This window comes from Balearica regulorum, chromosome 1, assembly GCF_011004875.1.
Source record: "Balearica regulorum gibbericeps isolate bBalReg1 chromosome 1, bBalReg1.pri, whole genome shotgun sequence".
Taxonomy (NCBI): Eukaryota; Metazoa; Chordata; class Aves; order Gruiformes; family Gruidae; genus Balearica; species Balearica regulorum.
Window position 1 is genome coordinate 6,995,163 of NC_046184.1, and position 17,625 is coordinate 7,012,787.

General features: G+C 41.9%; 1 protein-coding gene across 2 annotated transcripts; it reads left to right on the forward strand.

Moving 5' to 3' along the window:
- Window positions 1-993: 993 nt before the first annotated feature.
- On the forward strand, window positions 994-10,204 carry ECHDC3 (enoyl-CoA hydratase domain containing 3). Of its 2 annotated transcripts, none has more exons than XM_075764431.1 (5): window positions 994-1,340; window positions 1,457-1,578; window positions 3,834-3,931; window positions 7,035-7,235; window positions 9,713-10,204. In XM_075764431.1, exons 1-5 carry the CDS (start codon window positions 1,210-1,212, stop codon window positions 10,040-10,042), a joined length of 882 nt encoding a protein of 293 aa, XP_075620546.1. In that variant the 5' UTR covers window positions 994-1,209; the 3' UTR covers window positions 10,043-10,204. The 2 variants fall into 2 exon arrangements, with proteins under 2 accessions (XP_075620546.1, XP_075620470.1); XM_075764355.1 differs by having other exon boundaries at window positions 1,105-1,340; window positions 7,032-7,235.
- Window positions 10,205-17,625: the final 7,421 nt, after the last annotated feature.

A 17,625-nucleotide genomic window follows, 5' to 3' on the forward strand; every position in this document is an offset into this window, starting at 1 on the left:
AAACTACTTACTTTTTTACTATTTACAAAAAGATTTACTATTCATCGTACCAGTAGCTGGCAAAGGAGAGCTTTGGGGTTCAGCAGAAACACAGATGGAGAGGGACACAGCTCCCCAGATCCATCCCTCTGGTAACTGAGGCAGAAATATCATATAACCCCTTTTAGAAGCCTCCTGAGCTCCCTCTTTAAAGAAAATAAAGAAACCAAACAGATTTTATCCATGTGACTTCTACGGCAGGGCTGTTCCACACTCTCACTCCTCTGGTGGCAGTAACTCTGCTCCATTTCTGGCTCAAAGATGTTAACGTTCAGTGCATACCCAGTTGCTACAGTCCTCCATCTTACATAGCTTTTTGCCTTCTCAGATTGCAAAGTGCCTGTCCTCTAGAGATTGCAGGCATAAGGCCTTTGATATTTGTTTTGCTAGATCAAGGAACAACGCTCCTCTCGTCCCTCATGAGTCTCCATTCTATGCTGTGTCTGCTCTCTCTGCCCCTCTTTGGCTTCCTGAACATGGATGACCAGAAGCAATAATCAAGATGAGCTGCGAATGTACCTGTATGTCCCTGAAATACTTTTAATTTTAAAATCACACTTGAATTTTAAGGTCACGTTTGTCTTTTTGTTTCTTGGACGCATCATACAGATTGCAGACTGACTCTGTGGAACCCATTAAGATACCCAAGGTCTTCTCCACAACCATTTCCAAATGATGAGCTCCCACTGAATAAATGATGATCTTATTGGTTCCCAAGTGTATCTCCCCAAACCTTGTAGTACTGAATTTCATCCCACACCGGTTACCCCCAGCCCCAAAGTGATCTTTGTCCTTTCCGTGGGTGATACATCCCCACTCGGCGTCACCAACAAGTTTTCTCGGCACGGTCCTGATCTCCGTCCCGTGGTCCTAGATGCAAATACTCAGTGGAAGCTGAGGAAATTATAGCGGAAGTCAACACTTCTAGTACCCCTCCAAGATCCCCAAGAAGGCTTGTGTCGGTGGAGTCTGTCCCCCGGCAGCATTCACCGCCTTGGGAGCCGACACGGGCCGTCCTCCCCCCGCAGCGCCGCCCGAGCGAGCACCGCCCCGCGGCGGCCCGGCCCCGAGCCCGCCAGAGGCCGCGGCTCCAGCTCAGGGCGAGCGGCAGGCCGCCGGCCTAGGGGAGGGGGGAGACTAGGAGCCGCCCGCACCGCCCGCCCGGCAGCCATGGCCTCCGCCGGGCTGTGGCGGCTGAGGAGGCCCTTGGCCGCGGCCTTCAGCAGCGCCGCGGCGGCGGGAGCCGGGCGGCCGTCCCCGCCGGAGAAGCTGACGGTGCGGCGGCAGGCGGAGGGCGTCCGGTGAGGCGGCGGCCGGGGGTGGGGGCAGAGGAGGGAGGCACCGCTGCGGGCCCGTCCCGGAGGCTCTGAATGCTTTTTGAAATAGTAACTCTCCTTGTGTTTAATGGTTTCCACAGAAACATTATCTTGAACAACCCGAGGAAGAGAAACGCCCTGTCCCTCTCCATGCTGCAGTGCCTCAGGGAGGACCTGCTGCACGACGTCAAAAGCAAAGACCTCCGAGTTATCGTCATTTCAGGTATTTCGTCACTTCAGGTATTTCGTCATTTCAGGCCGACAGAAGAGAAAGGAGGGGCGAGGGAAGAAGCAGAAATGGGATAATACGGAGTTTAACCCAAAACCTCTCACGGAATTACAGAAAATGGGATGGGAAGGGACCTGCGTGTAGTTTTCGGCACAGCTGGGCAGGAACGTGCAGGGCGTCCCACAGGTGCCTTCACCCCTCAGACCCTGCTCTCGCCCTGTTCTTCCCCACCCATCCCAATTTCCACTCTGACTTAACTCCTCAGTCTTGAACACTGCATTAACAATTGACTTGGGGTTTCTTGTGGTTTTGTTGACAGTTAACATGTCTAAGAAGAAACACGTTTCAAAATGTCAGTGTTTCAGTCAGGTTGTGCAGCATGTTTACAGAGCCGATGAGCTTTTTCCCTTTGTAAAAACAATCAATAGATGAAATAACTGTTTTAAAAACTGTATGTAAAGAATACTTTAAACAGAAAAAAAGCCAGGTTCTAATATCAGACCACAGAAATAACATTCCCAGATAGAGGTTTTCATGCAGGCTGAGCTGGGGTCAGACTCTTGTTGACTTTGGAGGCAGGTATAGATGGGTGTAAATGGCTCACAAGGTTTCTTCAAACTGTGTGCTCCGTTCCTGGGCCCTAAGCCAGATCAGCCTCCTTATCTTTGCCACTCATTTCTCAAAACTGTTTTTAAAACTCTCCGATGAAGGAGAGACCATAATATCGATACTGCAGTCGCCCGTAACCTGCAGATATAAAACATTATCTCTCAGAGCCTATTAGAGTTTTCTTCCATTTAGGTATTAACCTGTAGAGTTCTTAAAGCTAATGAAACTTGAGCTGTTCTTAAGCCATCTTTTTTTCCTCTGCTATTTTAAGGTAATCTTCCCCTGCCCCCCTTTCAAACATCTTGGAAAAACAGGTTTATTAGTTTAGAATGCTGTTGTTTCCTGTACATAGAGGAAAACAGTGTCTGTATGTGTGGAAGTAAGCTAACCTCTCAGGGGTGAGTTTAAATATGTATATACAATGTTTCAAACAGCAGTTACAAATTTTGTGAAACACTTCAGGTTCTTCTTTGGGAATACAGCAGTCTGGGAGTTTGTGAGCATGATTTAATTTCATTTTTTTGTTTTAGTTTAAAAAGAAATTGCATTTTCCTGTTGATTTCCAATTCCCTTGCTGAAAGGAGAAATCTCAACAAAATAAAAGACTTCTCAGGGAACGCTTTGAGTCTTTGACACAGACTTTGCAGGGGATTCTTCTTCAGTGAGGCACAAACGCAGATGTGATTAATTCCCAGGTATATATTGGTGATCCCATGAGCTGACTGATGTTAACTGTGTGGTTATTTCTGGATAGAATGTGCCACACTAATCTGGTCCATAAGAAACAAATGCATAGGTAAGGGTGTGCCTGCATAGTTGTAGCTGGAAATGTCACGTCTATACAAATATCTGAGAAGTTCTGAAGGACTCAGAAGCATAAAGTTGGTTTATTCTTACAGCAGATACCCTCATGACAAAGGAAAACTGTTGTAAAGGTAGTGTACCCATAAAGGGTGTTTGGATCTTAGCTGACACTGGAGGCAAGCAAATCCAAAACTTAGGTCCGCAGCAACCCACTCTTTTGCTGCCCAAACCCCAGACGTGCTTTTGGGATTCTCTAGATGACAGTTTTAGTGGTGGAGGAAAAGATGCCCCAGCGACCCTTCTGGATCTCCTCTAGCAGAGCAACCTGGGTTTTTTTGTTTTGGTTTGGTTTTTTTTTTCCATTGTGGCCTTGAATGCCATGACACAAAAATCTTGATGCTTATTTAGCAAAAGTTAATCATTAATGCTGGGTTCAATCAGTAGGGAATAACTGTATCTGTTAGTCTGAGAGCAGAGCACTCCATCCTCCTCCAGCTGGCTACTTTACATTTTACCAAGGAGCTGTTTAGTAGGGTATCCTTACAAGAAACTGGGCTCAGAGGTGTGAAGTGCCCTATTTTTAACTGAGTTAACTTGGAATGGAAGTAAAAGTAGGTCTTTAAAAATGTCTTACTGTGGTTAAATGTTGCATTGTGGCAATTTAAAGTTGTTACAAAGCCCAGCAGGCAGTATTTCAGAACTCTGTGTAAAACTCCCTCCCCAGGCTCCTTGTTTTTCACCATTGACACCTCTGTGCCTTTAATTGCGGCATTGATATGCCGTTGCCCCTGGTTTTTTGATTAATTCAGACTGACTTTTCCTGGAATTCTTTGCAGCTGAAGGACCTGTGTTTTGTTCCGGCCATGATTTAAAGGAATTGTCAAGTGAAGATGATGTGAAGTATCATTCCCAAGTATTTGAAATATGTGCAGAGGTAAGCAGTTCTTCTTAGATGCCACCCCTTTAGCCTCATATTAGGAGCAAGCAATGATACTGGTTTAAGGAGGCACAGCATTGCCCATCTGCTAGCTAAAGCACAGACTGTTGCTCCAGATTCCTTGCTTTTTGCTGCTCTGCCATTTTAATACCTGATCCTGGTGAAATTATGTTTTCCCTGGATTTCTCTACATGCAAATAAAAGGGCTAGAATGCCAATGTACAAGTCTCCTACAATGGGTATGGTTCCTTAGTTTAGCCAGTGTTCCTTGCTGCTGAGTATTTGGGCAATGTCTTTCCTAGAAACCTAGGAATGACCACCTTCAAACCACTCGTGATCAAATGTTCTTTCACAGCATCTAGCTAAAAACTCGAGACCAGCTTAAAGATCAAGTAGACAGTATGGCAGTAAGATCTGACTCACTGGTTGTCCAGTCAGCAGACCCATACGTGTCTTGGAGAGAATGGCAAAACTCCCTTGACTGTAGCAGCACTAGAATTTGTCCCCTAATCCTGCTCAGTGTGACCACAGCAAGTAATTTGAAACCTTTTGTTCTAGTTCCTCCAGTAATAACGATCTCTATACACATTGTCAAGCCCATATTTAACAAATGCTGTAAAAGCCATGTGTGACAGTTACCCCTGAAAGGTCTTCAGTGTAATACGAAGGAATCAGCCTGGCAGCTTTGCCTGGATTTCATCTGGGTGTGCTGATCACAAAGCGGTAAGCACAGATATGACTGAATGACACGTTAGTCTCTTCATCTGAAAGGAGCCAAGGTCCAATAGGTTAGTAGCCAATAGTTTAATATTAGCCAGTAGTTTAATATTAATATTGCAGTTGCAGGGCAGAATACCAGTCTGTTACAGTCAGTGGAAAACTGAACCATGCAGCTTCTGGGTCACAGAATAGGAAAGATCAGGCAGAAAAAATGTGAAACTTATTCCATACAGCATGAAATCCAGAGTCGGTAAATTTCTCACTTTAAGGACCAGAGGAATTTAAATTGTCCTGTGTGTATAACTAGCACTGTGGCTATATTCAGGATTAATGAGTAGTATAGCAAGCTTAACTTTGATTAATAAAGAGAAATAGCAAAAAACCCCCAACAGAATGTCAGCATTTAGAGTTAAAAACAAGCCTAGCTTTCTTTGTGAGAATAGTGCCCTAGTGATAGTGAGTTTAGTAAGGGAACATTATTACGAATAAAAAATGCTATCCCAATTTCAGATGAATATTCCCAAGCCCCTGAAATTCAGAGATAGGGAGATATTAAAAACTGGGACACAGTCCTGGACAACCTGCTCTACCTGAGCTTCAGTAGGGGGGCTGGACTCCATGATCTCAAGAGGTCACTGCCGACCTAAATGCTTCTGTGAAATTGGCAAAGCAAGTTCAGGAAGAAATTAAATGTAAGAGATGAAATGACAGTTGAAGTGATCCCTTTTCTGATGTTCATGGTAGTGGTAAGTGCTTTAAACTCTCTATCTGAATATCCTAAAGGGATTTAAGTTTCTCATAAATCACAACTCACTATTATCCCTGTGGAGGAAGAAGCTCTTGCTGTTAAATAATATTGGCACTTTACAGGCAAACAGAAATAGAGAAATTAATTTAGGCTTTATGTAGGATCCTAATTAATATCTAAATTTTAGTTGTCTGGTAGAATAATTGAGTTTTGCTTTTTTTTTGGTCAATAGAAAAAGCTACTTTTGAGGGCTTCCAAAATGAGATTGTGTCTTCCTAAATTTCAGTACTTAAGTAGAATGGATCCTACCCTAGTTGACACACCTACAGCATTGTGGACTAGGGGGTCCAGAGCATTGGACTGGTTTTCAGGAGCCTTGGCATCTACATCTGTCTATGCCTGGTAATCTTCAGCAAATCATCTCAGCTGCTATACCTCTGTTTCCCCATGCACATAACAATGTCAGCAAGACTCTATAATCTGAGAACTAAGCACTCTCCACATACAAGTTTGAGCCAGCTGAGAATTTCACTTCTCCAGAGGCTTTTCAAATACAAAACCATAAGTACCTGAGTTTTTTTTTTTTTTTTTCAGAGAAGCAGTTGACTTTGAATTTTTATAACCTCAAGAGTACCCTGTAGTTGTTTGTCTGCACACATGCATGTATTGTTACTCTTTTGTTGTCTGCTTCTTGAGATCCACTGAAAAATTGTTTTTAAACAAAGAAGAAGAGAGACAAACACTGATCAAATTCAAAACTGAATGTAGGTCATTTTACCTAAGCAACATAAAATTTGCAAGACTTCATTTACTGGAGAAATGGGTAGCAAACGAAAATTTGTTATTTTGCTACACTGTGCTAATATGAGATTTTATTTTTTTAATCCAGATGTCTGTAATACTTTAACTAGGATTTTCTATCTTCAGGCATTAAAATTAAGTGATTTTGTTGATCCCCCCTGTATGGAAGGAGAATCTCAGTTAGGAAAGTTAAGACAAATTCATCTTTCTTAACTTTAGCTATCTGAAGTTGGATGTCCAGCCTGAGAGAGAGAGAGAGAGAGAGGGAATGAGAGATTGAGTGTATTTTCCCATCTTACATCTAATCAAGTAGGAAAATTTGTTTCCTGGCAGGTAAGTCTCTCCCTGGAATGCAGAGAAAGCCTAGAAAGACATCCAGTGATTGTGTTTGGGTGAGATCAACCCAAGCTGGAGATCATGCAGACACCAGCAACAGGCTGGTTTAATTTCTCAGGACAGAGATTTTTATTGAGTCAGTTTTCTATTATGGGGCACATGATATGTCTTGGATATACATCTTCCCTCAGCCAGGAACAGTAGACCTGCAGTGCAGAGGCAGATCTGATAATAAGTGTTTCTGCCTTTTATTCTCCTGTTTTCCATTTCCACTGGAGTTCACAGGACCAACTCATGCTATAACTGGGCAGCTACTGGAACAGCAGTGGTCTTATGCATTAAAACAGGTTTTGCAGAGAGCTCGCTTCTTTTACTGAAGTCCAATTAATAAAGCTGAAAAATGCACGCATCAGGTGTGTGAAGCAATTGCAAGTTTTAGAACAGCCACTGCTTACATTTCAGGGACTAACTGACCCCTTTCTTTTCTGCAAGCAGGTTATGACTTTAATCCAGAAACTTCCAGTACCGGTGATTGCCAAAGTAAATGGCTTGGCTACAGCAGCAGGCTGTCAGCTTGTGGCAAGCTGTGACATTGCAGTGGCGAGTGAGAAATCTCAATTTGCTACTCCTGGAGTAAACATTGGACTGTTCTGCTCCACACCAGGTGTGGCCTTGGGCAGATCTCTTCCAAGAAAGGTAGGTTTCCCTCCCAGATACTCTTTGTAATTCTGCAAGAAGTAGGTTCCTATGTTAGGAGTTTTAGTTCCATTGCCTAAACTTTATTTTCCTCCCATACAACATCCAAAATACTTAATTGCAAAAGACATCTTAATAACTCTTTGGACTGGGAAAAATAATAAAGGGATGAACTCTGTTTAGGGAAAGCAGCTTCCTATGATACAATTCCAACCAGCAGGAACTCATACCTGCAGCACACAAGCTCAGCGATCCCTTTCCTTTCCTGTCTGTGCTTCAGACAATGATATTCTCCCCTGATGAGGAAACCCCTGCAAGTTCAGGATATCGGTCCCACTGAGGTATCAATTCTTGCCAGGCAGTGACATTTCACTGCCAGCATGATCTGCCTATGTGTAGATCAAGATGCTTTAAATAGCATCTAAAACCCTCCTATACTTTTTTGCTCCTTTATTCCCTACTGATTGTGACTACACATCTCTCACACCATAAGCAACAGTAAATCTGTAAACCCTCCATAACTGAGAAAAGAAATTTTAAGTTCTGACCCAGTTGGATTCATGCAGACAGACTCTCCAAGCCCAGCAGGGCTCTACTGAGATGCAAGGACTTAACTGCACAAGTCCACAATTGCTGGATAAAAGCCTCAACTTTAAATTTCCCTTCTGTAAGGCCATCATGTTTAAATATAGTCTGTGGAGTTTTTTTCAAGTGTGCTGTTGTGCACTGTTATGACTGTTTCTGAATTAGTATTTCTGGGGTTTATGATTACCTTTTTAAAATGTGTGGGATATATTTTTCTCTGTGCCATTTTTCAAACTAGCAAGAATATTCCCTACAGTTCTCAGGATTGCTGATTTTTACCTTTTATCAAATGAAAAGTTGCCATTGTTTGTAGCTACCAGAGGAAAGATACTAAAGAGAATAATCAACTCTTATGATTCAGGTGTTTGGTCAATTGCATCAGGAGTCATGGAAAAAAATTGTGATTGATGTATAATATTGAATACTCACTGAATATTTGGGGGATTTTTTAATTTGAAACCTCAAGTACAAGATGCTGGAAGCACCGGGAGACTGAAATAGATGCAGCTACCGGGGGGGACATATTTTAAAAAACTCCGACCAACCTTAAACTAAGGCAGGTATTTTCAAAAATTACACATTGACTTAAGTCTTTATTTGTTGTTATAGACCTAGCTTAAAATACCGAGTTCAGTCATTTGACATTGTGGACCATCCACATCTCTCTTAATTCCTACTGCAATCACTAGAGATTCTGGGCTCTTGGAAAGAAACCCAGAGGTGTCAGCCCATGACAGATGCAGTCGGTGGGCAGGTTTGAAAAAAGGCCAGCTTTAGACTTAGTCCTTCTCTTTGCTGAAACCTCTTAATACTTCTTTAGCAGTTTAAGAGGCCAAAAAATTTAAATCATAGAATCACAAACTGGTTTGGGTTGGAAGGGACCTCAAACACCATCCAGTTCCAACCCCCCTGTGCCATGGGCAGGGACACCCTCCACTAGACCACGTTGCCCAAAGCCCCATCCAACCTGGCCTTGAACACTTCCAGGGATGGGGCATCCACAGCTTCTCTGGGCAACCTGTGCCAGTGCCTCACCACCCTCACAGGGAAGATTTTCTTCCTAATATTTAATCTAAATCTCCCCTCCTTCAGCTTAAGCTTAAGGCCATTCCTCCTTGTCCTGTCACTCCATGCCCTTGTAAACAGTCCTTCTCTACCTTTCTTGTAGGCCCCTTTAGGTACTGAAACACCACTCATCACTGGTCTCCACTCGGACACTGAGCTGTCAACCGCAACTCTTTTGAGTGTGACCATCCAGCCAATTCCTTATCCACTGTGTGGTCCATCCATGAAATCCATGTCTCTCCAATTCAGAGACAAGGATCTCATGTGGGACAGTGTCAAATGCTTTGGACAAGTCCAGGTAGATGATGTCAGTTGGTGTTCCCTTGTCCACAGATGCTATAACCCCTCGTAGAAAGCCACCAGATTTGTCAGGCATGATTTCCCCTTAGTGAAGCCATGTTGGCTGTCAGCATTCACCTCTTTATTTTCCATCTGCCTTAGCATAGTTTCCAGGAGGATCTGCTCCATGATCTTGCCAGGCACAGAGGTGAGAGTGAGCTGCCTGTAGTTCCCCAGGTCTTCCTTTTTTCCCTTCTTAAAAATGGGGGTTATGTTTCCCCTTTTCCAGTCAGTGGGAACTTCACTGGACTGCCACAGCCTCTCAAATATGATGGATAGTGGCTTAGCAACTTCATCCACCCGTTCCCTCAGGACTTGCAGATGCATCTCATCAGGTCCCATGGACTTGTGCACCTTCAGGTTCCTTAGTAAATCTTATGTTTGTCAAAAGAGTAACTTGTACTTGAAGGAGGAAGCTGAAATTCCCCAAACAAACCAAAGCAGTAAGGCAGTTGAATTGACTTAATACAATATTTTTTCTTGTTCAGGTTGCATTAGAGATGCTTTTCACAGGTCAACCTCTTTCTGCTCAAGAAGCATTAATGCACGGGCTTGTCAGCAAGGTGGTACCAGAAGACAAGCTGGAAGAAGAGACCATGAAAATCTCTCAGAAGATATGCGAAAGCAGCAAATCCATCCTGGCACTGGGAAAAGCCACCTTTTACAGACAGATGGCACAGGACCTTGATACTGCTTACAAAATGACTACTCAGGTCATGGTAGACAATTTGACTTTGAGAGATGGGCAGGAGGGTATTGAAGCCTTTATTCAAAAACGTAAGCCTGTCTGGTCACACTCTCAGGATGAGAAGAAATGAATCTTGTCTCTAAGCTAACCTTAGCTGTGCTTTATGATTCTACACGCAGTTGCCTTTGGGAACTATATTTTTTTTCTTACTGAAAGTTAAATTTCTCTTCTTGCATATGCCAAAGACACAATAAATTTATTCTAAGTAAATAATAAATGTTGAGAAAAATAATACCGAATGGGTTTTTTCAGCAGTGAATTTAATCTATGGTTTTAGAGGGAACTCTGTGCTGCAAAAATCAGTTTAATATGTCCCAGGTTACTTAGGGAATCACAGGGACTTGGGAGACAGCCCAGATCACCCTGTTCAGTACCTGTCCCCCTAGTTCTGGATGAGAATTTCTGTTTGTTGTTATTAACAGAGAATTCAAGGGCTTGGATGCCTTCCAGAGATGATGGTAGCACATATCATAATGGATTCCAATACTGTTCATTTGTTACAGACAGAAACCTGTAACAATAGCCCATTGCTCCTTATGAATACAGCTGCTTATGAACTGTATGTATTACTAGTTTGTCTCCCTCAGCAAATCCTGTTTTTCCACCATCAGTTCAAGCACTTCTCCCAGCTCTAGAGAATTTTGCTGTTGACTCCAGTAAGGCTGAGCATGGCTTGGGGGTTTCAAAACATCACACTGTGAAAGCCCCTGCCTGTGGGCTTCAGCAGAGATTCTCACCTGGCAGTGTTTTGACCCAGCTGTACTTTTCAGGCTGTGTGTCTTCTGTTTATCACAGAATCTTAGATGTGTTAGTTGGAAAATTCATCCTTGTGCTCAAAGCTGGGCTTTTACCAACACTGGAGCGGTTCAGCCATGGATTTACGGTCTTTACGACCTCCAACAACAGGGATTCAGCTGCTCCTCTGGGTAATCTGTCACAGTGCTGTGCAACCCTCCCGATGAAAACAAAAATGTCCAGTCTGAGCCTCGAAGCATCAGGTTTTTGGCCTTTGCCCATTGTTACATTAACTGACATTGAGAAAACTTCAGCACTGTTGTCTTTGTAACTCTCTTGAGACAGTCACAGGCTGCAGTTAGACCACACTCAGACTCCTCTGTGCCAGGCTGAACAAGTCCAGCTTCCTCCACATTCCTTGTAGGTCATGTTCTCCAGGCTTGTTAGCCCTCCAGTGGACCAATTCTAGTTTCTCTACATCCCTTTTGTACTGGCAGTGCCAAAACTGGACTGTATTCCAAATATGGCCTCACCAGTGCTGAGCAGAGGAGAACAAAATATTCCCTCCATCTGCTGGCCGCGTTCAGCCAGTCACTATTGCTCAGTATGCATTTTGTCATCTTTGTGATGAGAGTGCACTGTTGGCTCGTATTCAGTTGGGTATCCACTGTAAGCCTCGGTTCAGCAGGACTGCTCTCCCAGTCACCTCCTAGCCTGTACTGGTGCTTGGGGTTATTCTTCCTCAGGTGCAGAACCTTGCATTTCTCCTCAGATTCTGGTTCTTCTGGATTGAAGCTGGGCCATTTGGTATGTCAGCCATTCCCCCTATTTCACAACATCTGCAAATTTGCTGAGGATGTATTATTGATGATGATACTGAATGATATGAGCCTCGGTATCAATCCATGGTGATCAACATGGGATGGCCTCTCAGCAAAGACATTTTTTCTGAAGTTCCATATAGCCAGATCCTGAAGGCTCATGCATTTCATTCTTAAACAGGCATCTAAGAAAGACCAAGTGAATCACTATATGGATAGTGATTTTTAGCCTTTTTTTCTTTGTTGACAGTAAAAGTAGCCTAAAGTGTTTAGTTCAGACTTAGATGTCTTAAGTTAGATCAGATGAATCCTACCTACAGCTACTAAAACTTCAAATGTGGAAGCATCATGAATAAAGAAGGACCTTTTTGAGGTATGTTTGCTCCTGTGTCCTTGATTCCCTGTCTGTACAACTGTTAGTTCATTCCTCAGTTCTCCTCTGGCGTGAATCAGATGATACCCAGTAAAGTCCTGGGACAGTTCTCTCCAGGGATCAATTACTTCTAGACGGTATGAATGAGTCCACACCAGCTTTGGCTCGCTCTGCCCTTCACAGTGCCCCGATACTATCCCATAGGCCTTGCCTAACATTCCTGAGCATCCTCAACACCATGCTAAAAAACACCCTTCTGGCAGGCCGCTCTGTTATTTCGGGCACTTTGAACTGAAAAACTGCCGCAACGAAAAGTCAACACTTTTGTCTTTGGGCCGTGAAGGTGCTGTATGGAGCTGGAGGAAGCCCAGGGCAATGCTATCCAATGCAGTTGCTGCAGGTCTGCTTCAGAACAATCTAAGCATGAGGGGCTGCCTTGCAAAGGCCGTTGTTGTTAGTGTCTGCCTTGTCGTTGCGCCCCTGTTACGAGAGATGTTGTCATGGTTCAGTCAGTCTGCCTCCCACATAGTAGCAATGGGCTGCCCTCTGTCAGGTGCGCTGCTGGGATCAAGGGGTTGAAGGACACTTTGCTTCCTGACAGCAGAATTAAATTCTCTTATTCCTTATACTGGAGCAAGACCTGGATAGTTCGGAGCAAAAATCAGCCTCTCTTCTTTCTAACTGGCCTACACATTTTAACTCAAACCAGTGATATAAATATTCATATCACTTATATGTATACAGCCCTACAAAGCAATCCTCTTTTCCATCTACAATGCATACTCAGGATGAAAAAAATTTCCAGTTCTGCTGCAATTTTTAGTTTGAAGAATGGAAACTTAAACTTGAATTCACCATTTGAAATAGTTTGTTTCTATAGGAATGTGGAAAATGTGGATCATTGGGAATAGTTGTTTTAAAAAGACAAACTTTTATTGTTACCAGTAGGAAAGATGGGTAAGTTTTGTATAAACTCACATAGTTTATACAGGTTAGGAACTGTTGTGAGCAGTTAAGAGATAGAAGGGTTAAATCTGGAGCCAAATAACCTTCATCGTGTCCTTTTTAATGCAGTAAGATGCTGCACTTAGACTCTGTTCCCACGTGCTGCTCTAAAAGCATTAGGAAGGAGTAAATTGTTTTTAAAAATATTTATATTTAATGGCTATCTTGCAACTACTCAGCAAATCTCTACTGGCTCTTTTGTTCCAGGCTTTTAGAAATAAGTACATTATCTGATTTTTGCAGAATAGTGCTCCTTCCAACTAACTGCAGTAATAAAATGGTTTCACTGGCCATCTTAAAACATGAGTGATAGTTTGGATGAGCACATTCTTTCTGATATTTAGAAATTCCCCTTCCACGATTGATTGCCATCTACAAAAGATGGGGTTTGGCATTATTGTTAACTCCTGGTTATAATTTTTGAAGAAAAAAATAACCTGCATTTTTAAAGAATAATTACTTCATTTGAAATAGTCATACTGCAATGAAATCCAATTCTGGTCATCTTATTTCTGCCCATGGATTCATTGAATTTGAATGGCCTCATAAGACACTAATATTACAAAGACTTATAGGTGTCCTTAGCGTTATTCGCTATGAGCAGACTAACAATGGAAGTGCCACGAAAAGATAAGAACAGGCATACTTAAGTAAGACAAAATGGTGATGGGAGGAGAATTTAACTACCAAAAATGGTGTCCTCGTTGTTTATACGATAGGCAGAGGGGAGGAGTGTTACCTTATCCTTGGCTTTTCCTGTAAAAGACCAAACACCACAATGGCTCAAGCTTCTTCACAGTTCAAATCCACGGAAGTGGAAGCACAGCGCTCTGGACAACTGAGTTCAGATCCTTAAGAATGCTGCTTTTCTAGGCTTGTGGTCTTTTTCAGTCCAGTTCACAGGTATGGCAATTGTTTGTGTTGTACTTTCAGATCTTGAAGAGAAAAAACATGAATATGTTTTAACTCAGTTTTCACAGTATTTTTACTATTTCGCACAATAAAGTAATTATGTAATTAATAATCATCAGTTCCAGAAATGGTGGCATCCACAGGAATATTCCCCTCTTGCTTGAGCCACTAGACAGAAAAACTTCAGAAAGTTTTAGAACATTCCTGTGCTGGCCCCTGTGGATTGACAAAGCAACATAATTTTTCATTTCTGATTTATGTGGGATTTTTAATTTTGCCTACATCTGCCTTTATTGTTTAATTTAACAGATTTGCAGGCTATTCCTGGGAAACAGACCGGTTCCAGAATTATTAATTAAGTTGCACAGCCAAGAAACAGCAAACCAAATGATAGATTGGGAGCCTCACCGCTGTGGCTATCTGCTGCCTGAGGAGACAGTTTGTCCCAAAATAGCAAGGAGTCTATCCCTTGTCACCCCATTCATTTTTATTAAAGAATCTGCTCTGCAGCGATGTCTGCCAGGTAATTAGCCTAGTTTCAAGTGGCCCTAATAGCATGTGGCATATACTCAGCCTTCTCTGTAAACTAAGTACAACTCCATCTGTGTACAGCTTCTAGGATGCAGCTTATCACTGCAAATGACAAACAGGGACATGTTTTTTATTCATGTACACAAGAACAGCAGGAAACTGGTCGAGAAAATGCAAGCAAGGAATTGCCAGTATGCATGTAGTGAACTATCCAGCCACTGAGCTCAGTCTGTGCAGGCCTTAGAAAAATGGCTGTGAGCCTTTACCTGGAAATTTTAGAACAGATATGTAGGTAAAATCTGAAGGATATGATTATCATTTGTGATGCAACTTGAGGCTTCCCTCATGAACAAGGCAAACAAACAAGCTGGGGTGCAGCGATAGCTAGAGTAATGCTCAGCACAAGGTTGTTCCTAATTCATGGATCAGGCAACAGTCTGCCTCACCCCATCATTTAGGGGTTATGTGCTGAAGGTAGAGTTAAACAGAGGACTCGGGTGATGGGCAAGGTATTTATACCTTCCACGTTCCACAGAGCCAAAGAACAGAATGAGACTTTATGTAAGATTTTATATAAACTTCATGGAGTTTTCTTAAGGCCACCTAACCCAGAATTCAGCAGACTGAGTAAGACTTAGTTTTGCGTTGGTTTGAAGTAATCTCCTATAGCTGTGGAGGAGAGAGCTTGAAAATGTGTACTACAAAGGCACAAAAACATGGACATAGTTAACATTAAAAATACATTAATAACTCGTTGGCAGAAGTCCGCATCATAGTTTTTACCGTCTAGCTCATGATTTCTGAGCATTTGGATAGCAACACTGTGTCCTTCACAGAACAGCCCCTGGATAATTCCTATATTGTCATTCCCGTATTGCAGATGGGGAAATTGAGGCCAAATGTGCTCTGCCTGAGGTCTCACGGTCAGCCAGTGCCACTCTAACAGTGGCATCCAGAATACCGACACCTGCTCCTCGTACTTCTTCAGCAGCAAAGTTTTCAGTAAAATCAGCAGAAATGCAGGATGATTGCATGCCCTGAAGAGACTGCAAAGGCTTCTGAACAGGAATTATGAGCTACTGCATCAAAGGCCCCATGCTTGACATTTATTGGCTTTTTGATGAATGTTGGGGTAATTTTACTGTCAACAGTTTCTCATTAGGAGCCTAGCAATGTTCTTTCTGACCATTATCTTGCTCAATATCACATTGGGTTACTACAAAGAGCAGAGATCTTATGTAAAACCCATCTATCTCTGTAGCTGCAAAATTTTCTAATAATTCTACATTTAAATAATCTCATGGAAATGCTGGCTGCCTTTTCTAAGTAATAAGGAGAATAGACAAATGGTTAAGTTTCCATGAAGACCTAAAGCTATAGGACAAACCTCATACTGCAATGAGTAGGATTCATTTGTCTTGATTTCACTGGTATGGCACCTCGATTATACTAATTCTGAATTTAGCCACTGAGTAACGCATCCTCATCCTGTATTACACTCACAAAGGAGGGAAAAAAAACATCAGAGCTATACCTTTCTCACTCTCCATTCTGTGATGTACCATTTCCTGTCTGCTTGTTGTCAATATTAGGATTTTTTTTTGTCAAACCCATAGCTTTTATAAAAATAAAATAGTAGAACTCTACCTCTAAAATCATTGTGTATTTGGAGAGGGGAAGATCATTCATTAACCTTTGATGATGCCAACTGTAGTAATTTTCATGATATGACTTTTAAAACATTACTACTTATTTTAAATATTGGTATCCTGGAGTCCTGATAATGGGAGCATCACAGGGTTATTTATTGTATATTTTATTCATTATGTTTGTTATAGAGAAAAAAGTTGAAAACAAAACCAGATGACAAAATAACAAATTGAATTTGTACTACTAAAATTTAAGCCGGATTCATGGGTTTGATTCATGACTGTTGTTCACAGCTACTTAATACAAGAGACTTTAATTTCCCCTCCTTAGGTAGGACAGTGTTTTCAGCCTGCTGAAACCAAAACTTGTAACGCCGTGGAGTTAACTGAAAATAAGAAACATTTCAGTAGCCTAGATCAAAACACAACCAACTCTAACCTTTATAGCAGTGCAAGTTAACCTGTTGGCCTTAATACAGATATAGGTATTGATCTCATCCACCGATTCTGCTGAAGGAAAGTCATCTCCCAGAAAGGCAGAACAGGTAGGGATGGCAACATCTTAGGCTATCTGCAACTTGGCTTATTAGAGCCATATTTCAGTGAGGTCTGATGTAATGGGTCGTGTCATGTCTAAAAGAGCGGAAGCTCCAACTGTAGTCTGTTTTCTGAAGGAGTTTTTAAGGACAAATTAACTGCAATAAGACAATGTTGACATTCAGGCTGCCTCAGCTGCTGATGACAGAGAAGGCATTAGGTCTTCCAAAGTGGCACTCAGGTTTTATTCCAGACCTGTCCTCTTATAAACAATTACAGTGGATGAAATCATTTTTGGAAAGATGAGCGACATTTTCCCTGTCAGCTCTGCCCTGTCAACATCAAGGATAATGTGATATATACCTGGTCCAGTCTTCTCCACTTCCTGTCCCAAAATCATTCTCAGTGTAGACCCCAAGTGATGCTTCTGGAAAGAAACAATAAAGAATTAGTAAAACATATATAGACCACGAGAGAAAGGAGAAAGCAGAGGAACACATGAAGTCATTCTCCTAATGTGGTCTTCAGTCTAGATATGACCATTTTGTTTCTTGTACCTGTTTAATGAAATATACCTTTCATGACATTAAAACTTTGTCATCTGCTATTTAAAGGAGTTAATCCTATAACAAAAATATCTATTCTAAGTGTTAGGATATTGTATAAATACAGACATGGCAAATACTTCTGAGTTAGTCTCCCTTCTCGTTCAAGGCCTCACTAGATTACATCAAAAATATTTTAAAATTAGTGTGCTTTTTCTTGCCTTTTTGTTTTTGAGTCCTTAGTGTGAAGTCAGAACAATGATTCTGGTTTTTTCTCTCCCTCCTTGGGGGTTAATTTTATTATTTTTTTTAAATGAATGCTGACTTTCTTATATAAGTATACAAATCTGGAAAACTTTACATCACATTTTAGCAACTGGTAATGCTGCCATAAATACTGCAGTGGGGGAAAGCATTAGGTTTTAATGCAAAACCTGTAAGAAATGAAAGAGACGTAACAGACAAAAGAGCAGGGTAATGAGAGAATTTGGTTGTCTGAAAGTGCTGCGGGAGAAATACCAAGGTTCTCTCCAGAGCACCCACGT